Source organism: Bombus terrestris, chromosome 4 (genome assembly GCF_910591885.1).
Source record: "Bombus terrestris chromosome 4, iyBomTerr1.2, whole genome shotgun sequence".
In the NCBI taxonomy this organism is placed as follows: Eukaryota; Metazoa; Arthropoda; class Insecta; order Hymenoptera; family Apidae; genus Bombus; species Bombus terrestris.
Genome location: NC_063272.1, coordinates 15,560,061 through 15,581,512, shown reverse-complemented (window position 1 = coordinate 15,581,512; position 21,452 = coordinate 15,560,061). Strand labels below are relative to the sequence as shown.

The 21,452-nt window shown below is 41.9% G+C and overlaps 1 protein-coding gene and 1 long non-coding RNA gene across 7 annotated transcripts; both read right to left on the bottom strand.

Moving 5' to 3' along the window:
• Positions 1-3,642: 3,642 nt before the first annotated feature.
• LOC100647612 lies at positions 3,643-18,016 on the bottom strand. 6 transcript variants are annotated; one of them, XM_048405235.1, is made up of 4 exons: positions 17,878-18,016; positions 6,133-6,399; positions 5,833-6,045; positions 3,643-5,745 (listed from the first exon to the last, which is right to left on the bottom strand). In XM_048405235.1, exons 2-4 carry the CDS (start codon positions 6,391-6,393, stop codon positions 5,407-5,409), a joined length of 813 nt encoding a protein of 270 aa, XP_048261192.1. In that variant the 5' UTR covers positions 6,394-6,399; positions 17,878-18,016; the 3' UTR covers positions 3,643-5,406. The 6 variants fall into 6 exon arrangements, with proteins under 6 accessions (XP_048261192.1, XP_048261191.1, XP_048261190.1 ...); XM_048405234.1 differs by having other exon boundaries at positions 17,882-18,013; XM_048405233.1 differs by lacking the exon at positions 17,878-18,016 and adding an exon at positions 9,604-9,621.
• LOC100642746 lies at positions 17,877-21,164 on the bottom strand. Its single transcript, XR_007223847.1, has 4 exons — positions 21,005-21,164; positions 20,243-20,920; positions 19,908-20,009; positions 17,877-19,784 (listed from the first exon to the last, which is right to left on the bottom strand). It is a non-coding gene; the product is annotated as a cell wall protein DAN4 (long non-coding RNA).
• Positions 21,165-21,452: the final 288 nt, after the last annotated feature.

Genomic DNA, 21,452 nt, shown 5'->3' with positions numbered 1-21,452 from the left:
TGTGGATAACATAAATCTGTCACAGAGAGGACAGGGGATCGAACCCTGTGTACATGGACATGCCGAGAAAAAAGTCGACGAAATAACGTTACCGGCACGTAGGACCGACGAGCACCGACTACAGATACACCGCGGCACATGTCTCTTCTCGAAACGTTCTTACAGCTACGTTCCCATCGATCCGCACACCATGACCTAGCCGCTGCTGATTCTTATCGACTCCACATAATCGAACGATTAACAATCCGTTCGTTCTTTGTCGTATTACACGTAGCGTCGCTAACTTTCTGTTCCTTTCGTCGCGGGTTTCTATGCATCGCATTAGAGAGATCACTTTTAGAACTCGTCGATTCAAAACCTCGAAAAGGGGTCATCGAACGTAGAACATGGAGTCGAGAACGCCGGATCAATCGATGTTCCGACGTACGAAAAAGGGTTCCATCGGTGGGAAAACAGCGAATATCGAATCGTCGATTATCACCTTGCTCTTTGTCCTCGTTCCTGTAACGAAAGCAAAGACGGCAGATACCATCATCAACGACAAAGTTAAGAGCTAGGTTCGCTTGCAATAACGACCCAACGTCGATGTAGGTACGATCGATGATAAGGAGGAAAACATCGACCAAACGATTCGTCCGATTTTTCAACATATTGGCAAGATTACCGAACACGAGCAACCGGTGTGAAAAGTGGGTCGACCGACTCGGGTTAAAAACGAGATTGTACAATTAAAAGGATCGGTTGGTTACAGCGATTGGGAAGAATTTCCGCTGAGAAGAGGCTCGATAGCAGCGCTTTAAAACCGTGATTATTTATTCAGGGCCCGAAAGCAAGATACGGAACGTGAGAAAAATGTCCGGCACGAACATTACGTTGATGCGCGTTGATTGAGAGGCACGATGGAGGAAAGGTCATGCCCGTCACCACCTTAATAAAAGTTAAATGGGCGCGGGGATGAGCTCGCGGCATTATCTTACCGTTAGCAGTGGATGCGACGTGGTGGGTATCGATACTCGGCGATTCGCCACTCGTCTTCGTGTCTTATGTTAATACACATGCGAATCGGCGTAGCGAAAAGGTTACGTTTATATTAGTAACGCGTCAAGCCGTTTACCGAGAAAAGATCCGAGCTTAGATCAAACAGAAGAGCGTTATATTTATTTCTAGGAGAATCGTGGAAAAAGTTGTTCTGCCATTTGTGGCCGATCGTATGCGCCACTTCTATCCTGTTGTAGTACGTTTTGTATCCTACGCATCCTTCCCTTCTGTTTTCCTCGTATTTCCACCCTTTACTTAAGACTAACGCGTGTAACTGCAAACTGTCTATTTCTTGTCATTTACACCAGGCTCGTCGATCTATTCTATATAGTATATGTATACACGTAAATAGTTTCACTTATCGTCGGCGTCGATCGATGAAGCATCGGATGTACGTATTTCGAGGCGAATTCCTTCAACATGGAATCTTTTAATACTCAACGAAGACACTGATCAATGATTAATAATGGTAAATGGCTTGTTCCTCTTCGTTCTACGTTTTCGTCCTTGTCTGATCTGTATCGCGTCGCGCCGCGTCGTACCGCGTCGTACCGCGTCGCGACGCAACTATAATCTGGAACGTGATGTTCGTCTACGTCTACACGGGAAGCACAGGCCTCATTACACCACTGTGGAAACTAGAAACCAGTTGTAAAAACTAACCCAATATCGGCGTCTCCGTGTACCTCTCTCCCTGCCCCTTCCGAGCTCAGCTTGGAGGCTCTCTTTAGCCTCGCTGCGATTCTGGTACCTGGAACCCACGCAACATCTGCTACTTCCCTAGATCTCTGGCTGTTGTTGCAACCAAGTTTATGTTTTTAATCAATGAAATCGCAACGAGATAAATCTGCGACGTGCAATTAACAGCAAACCGAGATCGAGGAAATCGCATGGTTTCTAAAAGTGAGTGATCTGATGATGGAAACGAGTCGAAAGAGATGTCGTTATGTCGAACAACGCTGCCTGTCTGTATCTAATTCTTATTCGTATTCGTTCATTTCGTTCGCTGTCGATCGCGTAGTTTCGGTGTATAGCTCGTGAACCAGCTAAAGTCCTCTCGCTAGATATTCGATCGTCGAAGATCGTTGAAAACGCGCTCGCGGTAATTCTCAATCGTTTAGTAATGTCTTTCTAAAAAGAAGGAGATCGTAAATCGTTTCCGCTGTGTCGTACAGATCAACAGCGGGATCGACAGTTTCTTCAGATTTACGGTTTCGTGCGTGTCTTTGCGTAAGCGCATTTAGCGCCTCCATTATGTACGCTTTTTCTAGTAGGTTAGAACGCGGTTTCGCGAATTTCACTCGGTCAAGCCAAAGAAACTTTCACGCTATACAATTAGTACTTGTACTTTGATATTGCTAATTCAAAACGAGACACGAGATCAAGAAATTGAAGTAGCGGTGGCGAGAGTGGCTTAGAGCTCGCGCAAAGAAACGAAATATGTATGTAGTACGTGAGTTCTAGAAACACACTGACGACGACGCACCGCGACGCGAAAACTCGTCGTTTCCTCGTATCGATAGATCGCTGCGTGTCTCTCATCCGTCGTACACCAACCGCTTCCTGTCGCACGCATCCTTCACCTGCATCTCTTTCCCTTCTTCTCGACTATATGCGTCACAGCAACCGGTAGCTATAGTTTTTGCACGACGAAACATTCAACGAACGAACAGCAAGTTCGTATTTTCGACGTCAAAAGTTTCGCGATACACAATCCAAAGTCTATCACGCGCGACTCACCAATCGACGTAAGATGTAAGTATGCGAATACAGTACGTACGTGATAGCACGCGGCCCAAGTGTTTACACGTTTCTATGGAATTCCACGACCTCTTTTCGTTCTTTCTTGTCCGTTCGAGAACCTTCGTACATACATATATTTCCTCCGGGCTGTGCGGTTTGTCCTCCGTATACGGAATACAGATACAGATCGTACTACCGATCGCTTAGCTTTTCGTACGAGCGATGAACGTTTCTTATTAAACTAATTCTAAGCGAATAGCGCAAGTTCGACGCGATCGTCACCGAGTCTTCCCATCGGTGAAAGTGGAATGGAAATCACATCCTGCTCGAGTAGAGCAAACTCTTGCTCACGTGTCACAAGTTTCATACGGTCTACGTCTAGTGAATGCAATACAGTACGACCCGCGCGAGAAGAATGTTAACGTAGATTCGAAACGATTCGAAACTAGTGCGTTTCGACGTATACCGACATCTAGGTACTTACTAGGTAGGTAGGATACGAAAAGAAAGTCAACCACCGATTCGAACGGCGTGGAAAGTGTCGTTTGGTTCCGGGTACGACGACCCACCGATCTTTCACGTAGTCTTCCACGCTATTTACTTACGTACGACGCACGCTTCGCGACGCGCGGCATCGGTTCAAACGAGACGATAATTGTCGAAGCTTGCTTGCGTCCTCTTTAGACACTTCATTTCCTTACGCTGCCAAATACATACGTAATTGTCTCTTTCATCGTCTTTTTCTCTGTAATTGTAAGTAAGTTGTACTACTTCCATTTCTATCCAGTACGATAGTAGATATTTACATATTGGTATATCAGTTGCATAAAATATGACAAAATAACGCAAACGAGTGCGATATATCTATTACGTAAACTTACTATTTATTAGCATAATTATTACATGCGAAACGATGGTCATAAACTTACATATCAAAATGATTAACTAATGCGGATACATATTACGTAAATGTAACTATACAAATATATTTATATCACAGTCGTAGACAAAGAAATCAATACGTTAGTCGATATCGAAGTTATTTCGTACATACAATCAAATGTTTAGAGATCATCACCGAAAATCCCTAGTGATTTGAAGCAGGCAAACACGTTCGATAGTTATTTCTCACCGATAAATGGATTAACGGTATGCTTGAACGCGAACAATTTAATTATTCTCTTGATATTCCTTATATGATACGCTTTAACGATGACAACAACGACACTACGCGTCTTTGGAACAGAAAACATATTATTTAACCACGCTTCTCCATTCCTATTTTTCTTATCTTTCTCTTTTCTTTTTCCTTCTCTCTTCCATAATTTTTTCCACACTCTATTAATCGATGCCAATAACGTTAATAAACTCTGTCCAGCAGCAAATGTCCCATGTCGAAAAACGGTCAGTGGTAACGATCAACGTCGAATAACGAAGATACGTGTTAACGCTATTATCATCATCATGTCTATGTTTAACGCGTTTTCCTAAATATAGGACGAATGATAAAACCAGTCTTATCGCAGTCGTTATTCGGACAGAATTCGTTAGTTCGAAACACATTACGTTGGAAGAGTAATAAAATTTCTTGGCTGAGCATTCGAACGCATTATTAAAAAAGGAAGCATTTTGTCGTGATACCGTTAGGATGCGACACAATAAAAATCCATGAAATCTGAAAAATGCCTTCGATTCTCTGTTCGCTCCTCTCGACTCGTGTTTCATATCCCACCCACACTACGTATAGTATATATATATATATATATATATATATATATATATATATATATATATAGTACGTACATGTATTGAATTCATTCGAATTTGTTCAAATGGGAATTTTTTAAATTTCAGAACGACTCGTATATAACATTAACATTTTAATTCGTCGTGCCGCATAAAATTCACTGACAATACAACTACAGCGAACTTTAACGACAAATGTGAAGACAACGATTGAAATGAGCGTGGCATCGCTCGTTAATGATGGATGCCAAATGTTTCCAAGAGAATATTATTACAAGAACTCTTAAATAAACTCTTAAACTCGCACCAAGTATTTCAAAGATGAGATGTTGTATGTACCATGGGTTGTGCTCCTTCGAGCAAAATCGTTGAATTCAACGACATTCTTAAGAACACAAACCTTCGAATGTTACGATTATAGTAGAAGGAATAATAGGCTATTTGTTTTGATTTTTCTTCTTCTCGATTCGAGAATTTCTTGCTTCTCAGGCATCTCCGAGCAATCGAGATTCATAATGATTCTTCTTCTTCTTCTTCTGATTAGTTGTTTTTTTTTTTTTTTTAGTCTTAAGAAAAGAAGGAAGACCAAAAAAGAAGAAAAAGGGAAGAAGAGCAAAGATTAATTGATACGTTCCTTTTGCTTTCTTCTTCTGCGATATTATATATCGAGATAAAACGCAGTAGAAAGGCGACAGATCTGGCAAATCGTCTTATTTTGTTCGTCCTCGAAAGCTCGAAGGGTATATGCCATATTTATCAGGTAATCTTATCTTATCGGATACATAGATCCCTAGAACATAGGCGCAATAGATGAACGAGCAACGCGACAGAATCTGAACAACTCTACGAGTCTGAACGATTGCCCGGCTTCTCGTTATCTCAAAAATTTGCTTCTAAAGAATTTTCTAGCTCGTTCAAAGGTGGCACCATTGTTTGAAGGGAAAAATATCGGGATCGGTCGGCAGCGTCGACGCTCGTCACATGTTGAAATTGACAGGGTTGGCTGATATTACTCTTGGCCGGTAAAACCACTTTCTTCTGTACGGGCTTCTTCTTTTTCTTCCCTGGTATCGAGAGACTAATGTTCTCTGGACAAGAAACGAGTCTTTCTATGTGTTGCCAAAGGTCGTTCGCGGCTTTCGGATTATCAAAGCTGAGTCCCGCGAGGCGCGTGTGATCGGACGAAAGACACATCGTATGAAAAGCCGGGCCCGATACCTGCGAAACATCAATTTTCAGAACGAACTCTAGTCGTTTAGAATTACTTATAAATTACCGATCGGCCGACCGACATATCTCTTTTACCTTGTACGACGACAAATTGTCGATGGTCTCCCTCCAAAGAGTAAAACAAGTGCCACGTTCTGCCAACAGAATCTGAATTCGCCTCTTGGATCTCGATCGGGTTTCTCCAAGATCCAAAACTACTACGGGTATGCCGGTAAATCGAAGCTCCCATCTTTCGGTTTGCGACGCGCTTCCCAGATACAAGTTGGCCAACGACTCGCAAACGAACACCTGTTGTTGTTCGAACGAAACAAAACGATAATAGAATACGTACACTTGCTGAGCATTTTGGCAAAAAGTACACACAGCTTCGCTTACCTGAGACTTCAAACCCCTGAAAAACGTTTCGAGTTGTTCCCGTTCCATCTGGCTCACCGGCTCTAAACGCGATTCATCGCTGTTTTCAGAACTATCGCTACCTTCATAGCTAGACGTGGCTGAGGTGTCTGCCTCACCCGTCGACGATAATCGCCTCCTCGCAGCTCCACTGTATTCGCTGTAATAGGAAGAACTGTGCAGCGACAGGTTCGACTGCAACGTAGGGCAGGAAGATGCGTATACCGGCGGCGGGGCATTCATTTTTTCCTGAAAACCAAACAAACGATTGCACTTGCTCGATCCGAATCGAAAGTCCATAACCACAACCCTCTTGTTTATTTCGCAAGACGGAATAGAAGCCAAACGAAAACAATACAGATATTATACGAAGGTACCAAGATCCATGTCAGTACTCTGTCATTCGATCGTTTGTTCCGAGTTAACAGGCAATGTTTCTCAAATATCTTTTCGATGTTTTGACGATTGACCGCGTCTAGATAAAATGTTACACGAAAGAACCATCGGTGATATCGATGACGCGACACGATCCACGATTATTCCTTCGATCCTCTCCGTCTGACTTCTTCACGGGTTAAATTTGACAGCGACGATTACGATGACGTTGATGGCGCGACGACACGTTCTCTGCGCTAAAGAACAAAATGGTACGTGTTCGATCGAATACGAAATGCGAGAGGCACTGTCAAAGTGAGAAACGTAAGGGACACACCGTCCGATAGTAACATGGATAAAGCTAATCAACCAATAACGTTTTAGCAACGACCCACTTAATCATGGCGAGAAAAGTTCCACTCTTGTCCGACCTTAATTCGATCACAGCGACGCCTTTAACGAGTTAGTCGGGTGAGTAATCACGGTCTAAGTGCATGGGTTGTCGCATCGTCGCACGGGCGATGCCATTATTCGGTTCCATCGTTAAGAATTCCCTGATAAAAGTGTCGGCCTCTCGATTAAAATTTGACATCGACATCTCGTCCAATATTAGAATACATTACGTATCTACGTTTACCGCGAAAGTAGGAAAAGGACCTCTGGAAAGAATGGTCGTTTTCGATGAACTTAACACTGTCGTAAAATTAAGCGCGCGCATAGGCCGAAAATGTCATACGTAGAAAGAAAACAATGTGAAGCACCGCGTGACAATGAGCGACAAAGAGCAGTCTCTACGAGATTTCTTTCCATTTCCGTAATGCGTATATCATATATGTATTAGGTACGCGCGACGTAAGGAAAAATTAGAGAAAATTTGAGCAAAGCTATGCTTATATTGTTATTGTAGTAGTTGCGCGCCCCCCCGGTGTGACACGCCCGCATACTTAGTTTACGTTCTTCAAGTAACGATATTTCTACACGCTCGAGGATCGAAAGGAGAATCGATCGAGAGATGGCGGTTCGTGTGCGAGTGTATACGAAACGCATTGTACGTGCCGGAAGCGCATTATCTACGTTATCTATAACGATATAACACGCTCGACAAGGATGCACCATTGTTTTAAACCGGCAAGAACTTGGTTCTTGGTTTTGTCCGTAGATCAACTGCCGATAAGTATGTTCGCGGACTGTTTCTTTTCGCGTTCTCACGGGACGACCGATTGTTCGCAGCCGTGGGTACAAAATTCTCTGTGCCCTCACATCCTAGAAAAATCTTGAGGACGAATCGAAATCGATCATTATAACAAAACGAAAGAAAACGTGCGCTGACGAACTAAGCAGCAACGAAATCTGTTCTACTTGTAACTTGACGAACACGGATGGATGGAGAGTGTGCATACGCGCAGGAAATTCGTGGAAGTAGTCGGCAAAAACGATTTTACAGAAAGAGATTATTGATTGATCATCGCAGGGAGCACGATATTCGGAAGAAAGGAGAAATCGATAGCGTGTTGTACGTACATTTGAATATTTCGACACTCGTATAATTGCAAATTGAAAAAAAGCTGCACGCGTAAGTAGCAAGATAATTTGTATTAATCTTAATGCGAGCATATTATGTAGATATACTTTCCGCAAAATTGTCTACACTCGTAATTCGTACGATGACATCATTCCCATCGCTACTTTCCAACTGTCACACTTATATCGGATCTCTCTCACGCGGAACGCTTTCTTCTCCATTCCGCTATCTCTTTGCCTCCATCTTTCAGTCGCGTCGTTCTTCTTGCGATGCGCGACGAACGTTCGACGCTGCGAATAGAAACACGATAAACGCTTGGTAAAACGTGCCGAAACCCGAAACCAACTGTGTATCGGACGTACGAAGCTCTTTTCAGTTCTCCTCGCGTCATGTCATTGTCCGCCGCATACTATTGTCCGTTATTACATACCTTCGTTGTGCCCTTGTTTCGCGAATTACGCTTACCCAAGGCTGCGTTCAAACATCGTGGACATTCGCGTTTATTCATTTCATACGTGTTTCATACGTACATATATGTTTCATACAACTAGGTTTTCGCGCCCCCACCGATCGATCGCCAGCCATTCAATAAACTCAGGCTATAGAGAGCAACGAGATCGGTTTGCGTCTCTGTGAATTATTATCAAACGTGCGGAGTTTCCTGGTATAGCCATAGTTGTTGTCCACAGAAGCTGCGCGCAATAACGACGGACAACGGCAGAGACGTCGCGTCGTGTTACTCGAATAACTAAGCATGAGTGAGCAACGAGTATCGTAATTATTACAGAGCTGCGAACGACGGCTGTAACGAGGCATGCCGTCATCTTCGTCAACAACTGGCTACACCCCAAAGAAATCGTCGACATATTTTGTCGAGTTCGTTGAGTTTTATCCACTCGGTATTTTTATATCGATTATCTTGTGCGTATACTACTGATTCCAGTATGATAGCTTACGGTAGTTTCTGAGTTACGTAATGGAAATGTAGTACGAGAGACAAACGGACGAGTCCAATAGCGAGTACCTAAGTCGTTGCTCGTTACGCGTAAAGTGTAAGTAGTTGCATCGTGTTGTAAACACGCGTATCTATATTCATTACATTTTTTTGCTAATGATTTCCGTATGATTCACGTATTATCAAACATCCGTAAACGTGGTACATCGCGTATACGATAAAGCCAGAACGAGATGCCACCGTACGTGCGCATTCGATGCATGCAAATATTTGCAAATTATCAGGCCGCGAAAACAGAGAATCGAGACGCGTAAGCTTACGCAGAAAAGTTCTTGGTTTGCTTGTCTAACAATGAGAGCAGTCTACGTGCACGTGTCGGCGCAGTTACGCACGCAGCTCTTTGTACGCATACAGTCACGATCACCGATGCAAATGACCGAACCTCTTAGCACTGTATATATGTAGCTATGTGTTTTCAAAATATCGTTCGGGAGAAAGTAATAGATACAAAAGGGTTTTCGTAACTCGAACATCGAGTATGTAGCGAGCGAGATTTATACAAAAGCGATGCAAACGGAAAACGTTTATCGATGGACGATACCATAGATAAAGGCTATCGAGATTCGAACATCATCGCGTCGTTAGTTGGCGACGATTCGTGAGAAGCAGAGACAGTGCGCAAAGACGATAACAGCGTCGACTATCTCGCAGAATGCACGCGATATCAATTTAGAGCTGATGATTTGTTTCCGCCTACGTAGTCTCTTAGTCATCGAGTCCCCTCGTTGAATATCAACCGGACAATGTGAGATGTCTTTGAAATTGCGTCGCCAGATACATATGTATTATATATACGTATATGTATAGTATACATATAGGTACTCATGCGTATTCCTTTTTCTGCTTTATTTGCCCGTTCATTTTTCGTTAATATTTACCGCCAGCGCCAGTTTCGATACGCGTAACAACGTCCATGTAGGTGAGGCGCATACATTTGCAACGTATCGAAAAACGCGGTAGAACATGCGCGTAGATTCTCGTCACGTGTTTACATGTTACTCACGCAATTAGTCATCGTTATTGATATAAGCGGAAAGAAGTTTCTCATTCTCGAACAAACACGTCTACATGCATATGTAGTACGTAGGTGCTTGCATACTCATAAGTTGATACGGAAAACTAGCAAGAACGTCGAACGTTGTAAACGTATGTCGTGGTTAATTGCGTAATATCGCCAAGCGATTATTCACTCTTAACGATCGACGATTCATCTTGTGTAACTATTCGTAACGATTCATAGGGGTATAGCAATATCGGTTGTAATTTTATCGGACATACTTTGAGAAATTCACGATTATCTCGTTCACGTTGTTTACACAATACCGTGGTCTTCTTCCGGGTTGCCTTCTTCTCGAGCGATCCGTCAGCGAATATGCAAATAGTATCTACGATCGAGTCGATCACTTCTCCCGATCTTACCATAAGTTAAGGCGATCGGCGTTGCAATTATTTAACTCCTAACGCGTTTTTACGATTCGACTTTCTTTATCCGCCCAATTATATTTTTTCTTATATACATTCGTATTTCTTTTTCGTTTCCTTCGTCGTGTATCTATCGTTCTTCCTTCTCTTCCTCGTACCATAACACCTGGCTTGTGCTCGTTAATTTGCTAAATAGACGAATAAACAAATTACTCGTCAATGAAACGATATCGTTTGAACTGCGACGTCGATCAATAGAACGAAATTTCAAACCGTCGCGTGATCATCTACCTACACGATTACTCGTTTATCCGTTTCCGACGCGTAATACGCGTACGATTACTTTGCCAAAGAAGATATTCGAGTTTTCACGTAGGAACGACGACAGTTTGAGAGTTTGAGCGCGAAGGATGGATCGATGAAACAGGGTTCTGGGAACAGGTTATCCTGGCAGAGGGGAGGCTGGAGGCGAAGAACCTCGATTCCAAAGCTGCCCTTCGGCGTGACGTCATCGTCCGCTATGCATCAGGTTATCGTTCAGAGTTGGCGTTGCTCGAGACCACTTACCACTAGGACGAAAAATATTCCTCTACCATTGTCGATAGTAATTCGATTCTCCTTCTGATATTCGCAAAATGCTGCTCGAATATAAACATCGTGCTCTCTCTTTTCTCTGCCTCTCCCTCTACCTCCTTTCTCTCTTTGACAATCAGTTGTTTAACGGGACTGCTTTTCGCTCTGCCGACTCGTTGTTCCGTTCGGTACAAGCCATATTAGGGTTAAGTTCCTTCTCGCACGTTAGAATTCTCTCGACAGGGTATCTTGTTTAAGTCGAAACGATTCTCGTGCGCGAGTTCGTATAACGAGGAAACGAAGGCGATCGAGCGTATCTCGGAACGCCGCCAGGCTATAGAAAATATTCCCTCGTCTACTCGAATGCGAAAACGCGCAAACGAAACGTTCCGTCTGCACAAATGTCCGCCCTAGCAGTCTGGTCACGTTCGCGGAACGTGAGTTATCGTCCTCGAAAAATAATAACGCTCTCTTCAGGGCCAACCCGTATCGTTTACCTTCTACGAGTGTGTCTACAATTGTTCGGCGTACGCGACGTCGTGCGAGTAGCATTTATTCTCTGGTCACCTCTCGTTTCGATGCTTGATTACCCAAATGTCTAGGAAAAACAGTTTTCGCGACGATCCTATTTTATTTCGTTCGACGCTGATCAAAGTTGCGATTAAAACGGCAATCTCGTGAGAATCGTGCGAATGCGGAGTGCGAGAACGCGAGCCAAGTTATTCGCGTTCCATCGTGATTCTCCTTCTGCAGATATACATCTTTTTCCTTTCTAGACTCGTTAATGCGCAGAACCTTTTCAAACCGACTTATGCCGCTATATTTATAGCGCTTTGAACAGAGCTTCCGCAATTTCTGCTACATTTTTCCTAATAACGACAAGCACAAAGTGGCACGAGAATAATCAAGCAACGTGCAACCGATACGAAATCGTTTTTGTTCCAGTAGTGACTATAATGCCATCCGTGTTGCCTGTGAATTCACGAGAAATTACATAAAGTCGTTTTAGTCCGCGGTAATAATATATTCTTGACGTCGTGTCAACTCGTTCGAGTTTCGCGAACAATTATAGCGAACGTTGAAGTCGCCAGTGGCGAGACTCCGCCAAGAAAAAAGGAAATAAAGCATTTGAGTTTGTATAGTCGGCCCAAGCCGCCGTCTTTTATGTTCGCAAAGATTCGTAAATGAAATATGTAATAAACAAGTATATGTAAGCGTATATGACGCAAGCGTCACGAGTATTGTCTGCTTTCGACTGGTTTGGGCCAACCGGATATGAAACAGACTCCCAAGGGTTAAGTTAAGAGGCATTAACGGACAAACAGAACCGTTAATGATTCATTAGCTCGTATGCCAGGATCACGGCAGTTAACCGGTCACTTTAGTTCACGTGTCCATCCGAGATACAACTTTATACGTGATATCATTTTGAAACGGCTAAATAATATAAAACAGTACGTTTCGATATTTTAACAATACCTCGTGTGGCGCGATTCGATCGTTACCGCGCTCGCTTTAGATAACGTTTACGGTCACTATGCGTCGATCGAGAAACTTGTATATTAAGTTTTAGCAGCGGAGGCTGAACCGGCCGACCTACAAATCGTAAATTCGACCTTGTTCCAACCTGTCCTCTCGGTCAGTCTTCCTGTTTCGAACGAGGTTTTAGGGTCTTGACACACGATGCTCGTTTGTAAGAAGAAAGGACAATCTCTTCTATAGCTCTGGATATTTTCCAATTGCAAATTATAATTTATCACTTATGGAGAGAGTCAATGTCCTTGTCTATTTTATTCCTTAATTATTCCGTCAAAAGTCAGGGACGGCTAGTAGAAAAAATTTCGACGACAAACGATTTCGATGGCGTAAATAAATTAAAAAGACTCGTAAACTAACGAAATATCTTCAACTTGATGTTCACATTCACGCTCGAATTTAAGTCTACGGTAATTTTCTTCCTTCTCTCTCTCTCTCTCTCTCTCTCTTTTTCGTTCTATCGAATATAGCGTAAAAAGTTTTTAAATTCCCTAAGGGTCATAGTCCCTTTTAGTCGGATGAAAGAGAAAACGAAACGCGGCGTATTGCTCCGGCGACCCGAGTCGGTTGCGTAGGACAATATAGGTGCATGTATGCGTACAGATTGTGTCTGTCATTGTGTCTGTTTAACTCGTATACAGTCGTTTCTGTATCGTTGCTACGTTTCGATTTGACTTGTTCACGGTTAAACAAAAGGCAAGAGATAGAATTGAAAAAAAGCAAACTTGATTATTTTCGTTCGAAATAAAAAATGTGAAGCATCGATTGCCAGGGGAAGAAGCAGACTTGTCTCTCTACTTTACGTGTACAAAATGTGCGGCGAAGATGCGTGGAAAGGAACAGAAAGAATTCGAAGAGAAAGAAAAGACGCGCGATGGCTTCTTCGGTTGGTTGTATTCTTCTTAAACCGACGATAAATATGTTTCATCGGAATCGTTGTTCGTTAATTTGCCCGACTCTGCCAAATGTGGAAGACGTCGTAAAACCGGTTTAATTTTAAAATGCGCGTAGAATCCATCTATAAAAAAAATGGCTCGTTTTTTAGAGGCCAATAACTCTATCGACGCGATCTTACAAGTCTGGAACGTGAAAAGAAGAGTTTGGAAAACGCAAGAGAAGAAGAGAGAGGAAACGTAGGTAAAAGTAAAAGTAGTAAAAAATGGACGCGCAAAATGCTGATAAAGTCATCGCCTTACGTGTCTTCTTCGTATTCGTTTTCTTCTTTCCCTCGTATGCGACGAATGATATAAGTCCGAGTCTCTTGTATACAAATAAATATCGCTTCTTGGCATTGATAGCGACGCAACTCAAAAAATGTTTCTATTTTTATCGCGTAGAACGTTGTATTTATAATTTCATTAGTCTTGTGTCAGAGGGCAGTTACATTGGTAAAGCTTGTATTTGGTATTTTCAAAAATCTCAATTTTAAGAAGTTTCTTTTCCAATGTTTACATTTTTTACGTTGTTCCACTATCAATGTCAAGTAGCGGTATGTACGTGCACGTGTATAGGTATCTATATGCGCTGCAACAACAAACACTTGAACTTGACGCAGGACCATTCTAAACGGGGATATTAGAAAGATGAAATCAACAGCCCTTTCCGACCATCGACAAGTAGGTTGTATCTCTTTATCTGCGTCGCATTCACCGCATCGTTATAAGTCGAAAACCTCTATGACAACCACAATTTTGTTCATTCCGCTTCTAAAATACGAACCAATAGGTATATACCATATATATTCAAATGTTACAATAAAAAATCCTACTTCAACTTGCACTCACTGTGGTAGATTGTGATTCTCATACTGGTCTCAGATAACCGACGCCTAGAAGTTTGTCTTTCTTTGATACAAGCTCTAAGATTATTAATATATTACATATTATCAATATTTTAAGGTTCCTAACTAAAAGAATCAATATGTATCGTCGATACGACACTGTCAATATTATACGATTATATGATGTTGAGGACTTTGAAATATTGACGATATTATTGATTGTCTGAGGACAAAGCCTCGTAAACCGGTTTCGTTTGTTAAATCTCTCTTACTCGAAAAATTCGATAAGAAAAGATACTCTATAACTCGAACACCTTAGATTTTTCCTTGAGATGCGACTTAACGAGATTCGGTTGAAACATGAACCGTTAAAAATATAGGATTAAAGAAAAGATGAAGCGAAGACAAATGTGAACACAGTGGTGAATGTACGAACACAGCGCGATAAACACCAGCTACGTATTCATTTAACTAAGAAACGTCGATTCTTCAAAGGTTCTCTCCAGTACAATGTCTCTTTGAAGTTGTATCGTTTGGGAAGACAAAGTCTCGTCGCCAAACGAAATTGTATCAGTATCTCTTCTCCATTGTATCGTGTAAACGAAAGTTACGAACAACCTCTTAGGACGAAAAATGATTGTATACGTCCTGTGATAGAAATATAGAAACTGATCGAATGTCGCGAGCATCATTTTCATCGCGAAATCCGAGTATCTTTCGTACCGTGACCAAGACGAGATTCCTACACTGGTTGGGAAGCGACTCGGGACCAACGGAAAAGTTTACAGAGAGAAAGAGAAACCAAGTGTCGGGAGAAAGGTGAAGAACGAGAGGCTAAGGAGACCGGACGATAGGTCGATGAACCGGACAAGAGCCCTGGGCCTCATTGCGTCTTCTTCTCTGTTCTTTTTCTTTCCTTTTCACTTTGCCCCCTTGTCGTTATATTTCTCTGCTTCGGACTTTTGCATAACATAAGTGCGCGTATCGTATTTTAACTCGCGAAGAACACGCGATACCTCGTCCGTATTTGAATCGTATTTAGAGACAGATATCGGATGTAAAAAGGAAGATAGGACGAAAAGCAGGAAAATGAAATGGGAACGAAGTAATGCGGAAATACGAATAAACGCAACCGTTGTTAACGCAAAATGTATCTTGTCGTAGTAAGTAAGCAACCGGGCAAAACGCAATCCGATTTCTCCCCGATCGTAACTTTCAATGTCGTGGGTGAACTGGCTTCGGCTGGCGGGTTTCGGTTGCTCGTAGCGTGAACGGATATCCGGAGAATCGTGCGGTTCTTACTCTCTCGCCAAGTTCTAGATTCCTGATTTCTCTGACCGCGCGAGATTCATACTCGAGTAGCCATGTTACATATATGTAATAATGTATATATATATATATAGTATAGTATAATGTATATGTATATAGTACAGCCACACAAAATACTAATTACTATATTCGTACGTGTTATATAGTGGACATACATATATATACGTGTCGACATGTTCACGTAATAGCGAACAAACGCACTTGGAAAAGCTCGCGTAAAATTCTATCGTCCCTCGAGTTGTTTCTTTCGAACTTAGACTCGCTCAATAAGTACTTCCACTTTCCGCTTTTTACCTGCGATTACCAGCCGCGTCATTTCCGTTCCGACGTATTTTTGCACTCTAAATAAATGAACGCATCGACGCAGCTACGACGAATTGATGTCTATTGTCAAAATTTAGATCCAGGTCGATGAGAAGTTATCGTTCGTTGTGACCGCGTTGTATCGAGACGATAATGGCGGCGACACGATGGAACAACAGAGTTTCTTAAAAATTCAAAAAACTATCGTCCAATATAAACGCGTTTTTCCCAAGAATTGTACTATATGTTCGAAAGAAAAAAAAGAAAAGAAAAGCGGAGAATTTGTATCAAACTGGAAACGAAACGATATTCGCCTTGTTACGAAACGATATTATATGTACGACAAATTACATTGAAAAAAACAGTCTTGTTCGATACGATTTATTCGCTGCGTGTGCCTGACATACTTATCTAATTTTCAGGTATGCTATCGATAGTCAGTTCGCGTGATTAGTTAAGCGATTTCGCGGTTCTGCGTTCCTTCCCTGTCGTGCAGTTAAGTCGGTCCAACGCTTACCAACGTTCCAAGGATTGCTTGTGAATTTTATCCAACGGATTACGAAAATAAATATGCTCAGTCAAATGATTACGCGTCTCTTTCCTCGTGCTGCAATTACAAATTTCAAATTTTCCCAGTTAGCGTTTTCATCGAGTTAAGATATCGTCCGTACGAATTGCGCGAAAATTAATTATTGTAACGGAATGGCGTGCGATGGGTAGACATTGATCGATTTAACGTGCACGCAACACCGAGTTACGGTTCGTAATCGCGTTTCCCTTTTGCTTCTGTTCCCGCGTTCTGATTTCAAGTAACAGACTTTTTCTTCTCTCGAGAAAGAAGCGAAGTCACCGTCATCGTCTTTTCCTCTGCAATTCTTTTAAAAAAGTTTTCAGTGTCTTCTGCCAGTTACCGAAGAAGAATTAAAGGAGAAGGGAGAACAAGATACGTGTTTGATGGAGCGCGAATGTGCAAACCGAACTCGCAAACTACGGACGTTCTGTGTGTATTCAACTTTACGACTCCTGCGCGTAGCGCAACAACGATTTACGGTTAACCGAACGCTTTGTTATCCTCGTTAACGGAAACTAATTGTAGGCGGGGACAAGTTCCCCTAACGAGTTTAACGCGCCGAAGATCTTCGATCCCGGGATAAGCTCGTAACCACGATCCGCTGACGATCCACTAAAACTATAATCTACGAAATCGAAGGGAAACAACGCGCACAGGTGGTTTAATGCAGCGGTCGGAACGTGAACAATTTTTCAAATCCTATCAATGAGTAAATAAACTTTGTATTAAATTAGGATACCTGCCTACTGCAATGGGTATTGTGGAATCTTGTGATCGTAATCGAAATAGTCCGATATAAGTTTTTCGATATAAGTACGAAACAAAGTCACAGAATGCAAAGGAAGAATCGGTCTATCTAATGTTTATAAGGAGCAACCAAAATGTGAAATTTGCATCACGTATCGACATTAATACAGCCGCGCGTTTCTCGCGATTTACTGTCTATAATAGTTCTCTCTGTCTCTCTCTCTCTCTTTTTATCGTTAGTAATGTAGACAGACGGATTGGTTGCGTTGCTATTTCCTTTTTCAGAGGAACGCCGATGTTCCTCGTTCTTATAATTTTCGAAGTTCAAAGCGTCATTGAAACGTCTACGCACGTCCGATCGAGTAACATTCGGCACAACGCAAATTTCAACGGTACATGATTTCGGTTTAATCTGTCAAAGATATCTTTAATGGATCTCGAAACTCGACATCTTACTCCATCGACATTTCGAAATATTTCGGCAAACTAAGTCGGCTAAGTACTAATTTATATACATACAGAAATGCGTGTGTCAAAGAAAATGATATACATACTCACACGTCCGTGCAGAGTAATCCGCGAATGGCTGGGGATCTCGAAATCCTGTTTCACGTTTAGGGACGAACACGAGAAAGATTCAAACGCGTCGATCGTGCATGACTGCTGTTGCCACGATGACAGCTCGTTCGATACACCGATCGACGCGTGTCACCTGATTCACCGATTATGAGAAGCAACTCCTTCGCTTAGGGTCAGAACGAGTCGATTAATCGAAGAGGATGTGAATCCACGTCGAAAGGAGATTCTCCCGTCTATCCCTCTCTTTCTCTTCCTCTTTTTCAGTCTTATCACTTGGCGACGTGGTAAAAGAGAACAAGAGATAGGTTACGGACAGAATAATGGAACGTTCGTGTGGTAGCAATTCTGAAAGAAACGCGAAAGCGACGGAAAAACTCTACCGAAACGACGCTCACGAACAGTCACGATAGACTGTAGACTGAGGTTCCTCGCGGAGTCGTGGAGACTGAGGAGTGCTTGGCGCAGCTCCGACGAATCGAGTTGCTCGACCGCGCGCGTACCCTTGCGAGCAACGCCAGAATTGCCCAGAATTCCCAACGAACACCACCGTGGAGGCGCGCGAAGCGCGAACCGCTCCGGCCACCAGCACGTCCGAATCTCAATTCATGCACTTAATCGCGCATCATGCACTGCCTCGCGTCGTGACGTTCAACACAGTTCATGTTCACGCACGCTTTCTTCGCTAATTTACTATTCCTCCATGTCCCCTCTCTTTTCTTTATACTCGTCTTTTGTCGCTCGACGTCACGTCGTCCAAATATATCCATTTTTTTTCGACGTATCCTTTGAATTTAAACTCTTTCATAGTGTGTTCTAACTTTGTTTGAAATAGCCCTTCTCCCTCTGCGCCCCCGCCCAGCTCACTCGCATTTTGCTTTTTGTGCTTGTCCTCTTCTCTTCTAGGATCTTTCTGCATATTGAAAATTAGATATTTACTTGCATACCTGAAAATATTACTATTAGAAATATGTTACGCAGAAAAATGATAACAGAAACACGCAATATTTCCCGCGTCCATATTGTCGATTTTGTTGACGTTCCTGTTTGTTGTTTCGACCGAAAGTCGATGGAAATCTGATAGCGTTCCAAGTTATTATTGCTACACGTTCAATGCAATTTCTTTGCATATTGAGAATAACGACGCTTGCGTTACTCTCGCGTGAGAAACATTTATGTCGAAAAGCTTGAATATAACGTATAACGACTGGAACGTATCGAATCCATCGAGTTCGTTGCCCTTACATACACATCGATCCGCGGTGAATGATTTGCTAGTTAAACATCAAATTAACCATACTTAATACACTTTTGTTTACAATTAATTTCATTCCCGACGCAAAGTGCAATGTCCTGATTTACGTGATTATTATATATATTATATCCGTAAAAATATATAGATTGTATACCATGGACGGAGGTTCACAACTTATACGAACCATCAATTACTGCTCGTGTAATTTTGGTTCTATCTATAATTACATAAATAAAGCTTTTATTTTACAACTTTATAGATATATGTACAATATGCTATTTTAGTTATAATTGTCAATAGAATCCCACTTCTTTCTTACTGTTAAATTTATAAAACTCTGTGTCCGTTCGATACAATATCTTTGTTTATAAAGAAGAAATGGAAAGATCTAGTTGATCGTTGCTGAGGCATTGTTGATCGTTGTTGTTGAAAAAGTTGGCTTTACAATAAGAAAACTATTAGTTTATCTTACAAATAATACGATTACTGCCAAAGAGAAAATCATAGATGTAAATACAACAGTTGACGTTGCCGAATTACATCCATCCTCTTCGCAGAGTTTACATGAACTTCCTTTATCTTTACAGAAATCTTTTTCCGTGGTACAACCCTTGGATTCCGTGCCATTCACTGTAAAAGAAAAATACTTGTGTAACTAATTAACAGAACCTAAGTTCTTTTACATGTTTCACGACAACACAAACTTCGAATAAACTATATGTATCGAAAAAATAATATAGAAAAATGCCTTACCAGTTGCTGAATAACAGTGATATGTATCGTTGCCATTAACGAACTGTATTCGTGAGAACCGATCGATCACACTTCTACGCTTTCTATCAATATTCGTGGCAGCTAAAAATGCATATAAAAAACATATTATGTACTGTAAAGATATAACAAATATAATTTGTAATTTAATTTTGCACATCTATCCAATCTATTATATTTTTACTGTACGTTATGAAACAGGAACTGAAACCCTTCTAATACATCAAAGGATCAACGATTACAAACTGAATCATACGAGATAAATATTACATTTTATCAGGATCCTATTACGTAGGATCCTATGTCCATGTCATTACCTAAAGCCGCGGACTTCGTTGTTTTGTTTTCGAGGGAATTCGGGTCTGAAGGCTCGGATTTAGTCGAGGCAGTACTCGAGCTTGAATCCTTGGGTCCAGTCGGGCTTGGAGAATTGGTTGGAGGAGTCGAGCTTGGAGGTTTGGTTGGAGTCGAGCTTGGAGGTTTGGTTGGAGTCGAGCTTGGAGGTTTGGTTGGAGTCGAGCTTGGAGGTTTGGTTGGAGTCGAGCTTGGAGGTTTGGTTGGAGTCGAGCTTGGAGGTTTGGTTGGAGTCGAGCTTGGAGGATTGGTTGGAGTCGAGCTTGGAGGATTGGTTGGAGTCGAGCTTGGAGGATTGGTTGGAGTCGTGTCTGTAGGATTGGTTGGAGTCGTGTCTGTAGGATTGGTTGGAGTCGTGTCTGTAGGATTGGTTGGAGTCGTGTCTGTAGGATTGGTTGGAGTCGTGTCTGTAGGATTGGTTGGAGTCGTGTCTGTAGGATTGGTTGGAGTCGTGTCTGTAGGATTAGTTGGAGTCGTGTCTGTAGGATTAGTTGGAGTCGTGTCTGTAGGATTGGTTGTAGTCGTGTCTGTAGGATTGATTGTAGTCGTTTTTGAAGGACTGCTGCTGCACGTTTCCGAGGTAAGTTTCTGTTCCTTACATGAATTGCCTTCGCAACTATAGCACTTGAGCGCTCCTGCCCCTAATTTAAAGGCAGATGTTTAGTATCTGTTGATATGTAAATTTAAAAATTATAAGTGGATATTTGATTGCACTGATACATTACCCGGTTGTAAGGCAACGAGTTCGATCGTGAACAAGATTATTAAAAATTCGTGCACTTTCATGTTTCTTACTATAACTGTTTAATTCACGTCGATGCTACGAATGTTCATCTACGAATGCTGAAAAGCTTGGAGGTGTAGAAATACCCTTTGCTGGCTTATCATGGAAACTTCACCCTTATCGGGATAGATATCTTCAATCAATATCACTACCTTGACAAGATAGGCGATTAACGTATAAAAAATCATATGCCGTTAATTTCTTGTTCCCCGTTATCTGTGTCTATTTCTTTATCGTACTGACCTCATTGGCGGAAAGGAAATTGTATTTTTCAACGGATCAAAGAAATGAAGTATCGTTGTTTGTGAATCACGAATCAGTCTTCATTCCATAAATGATATTAATTTTGCGCAATTTCACAATTACATACAGCATAAATCGTACAATGG

Bases quoted from the DNA above. Each gene is read 5' to 3' on its own strand.
- LOC100647612 (XM_048405233.1), bottom strand. The intron at 6,046-6,132 runs GTAAGCGAAGCT...GAACAACAACAG, and splicing joins TCAGGGGTTTGAAGTCTCAG to GTGTTCGTTTGCGAGTCGTT. The intron at 5,746-5,832 runs GTAAAAGAGATA...GATGTTTCGCAG, and splicing joins ACAATTTGTCGTCGTACAAG to GTATCGGGCCCGGCTTTTCA.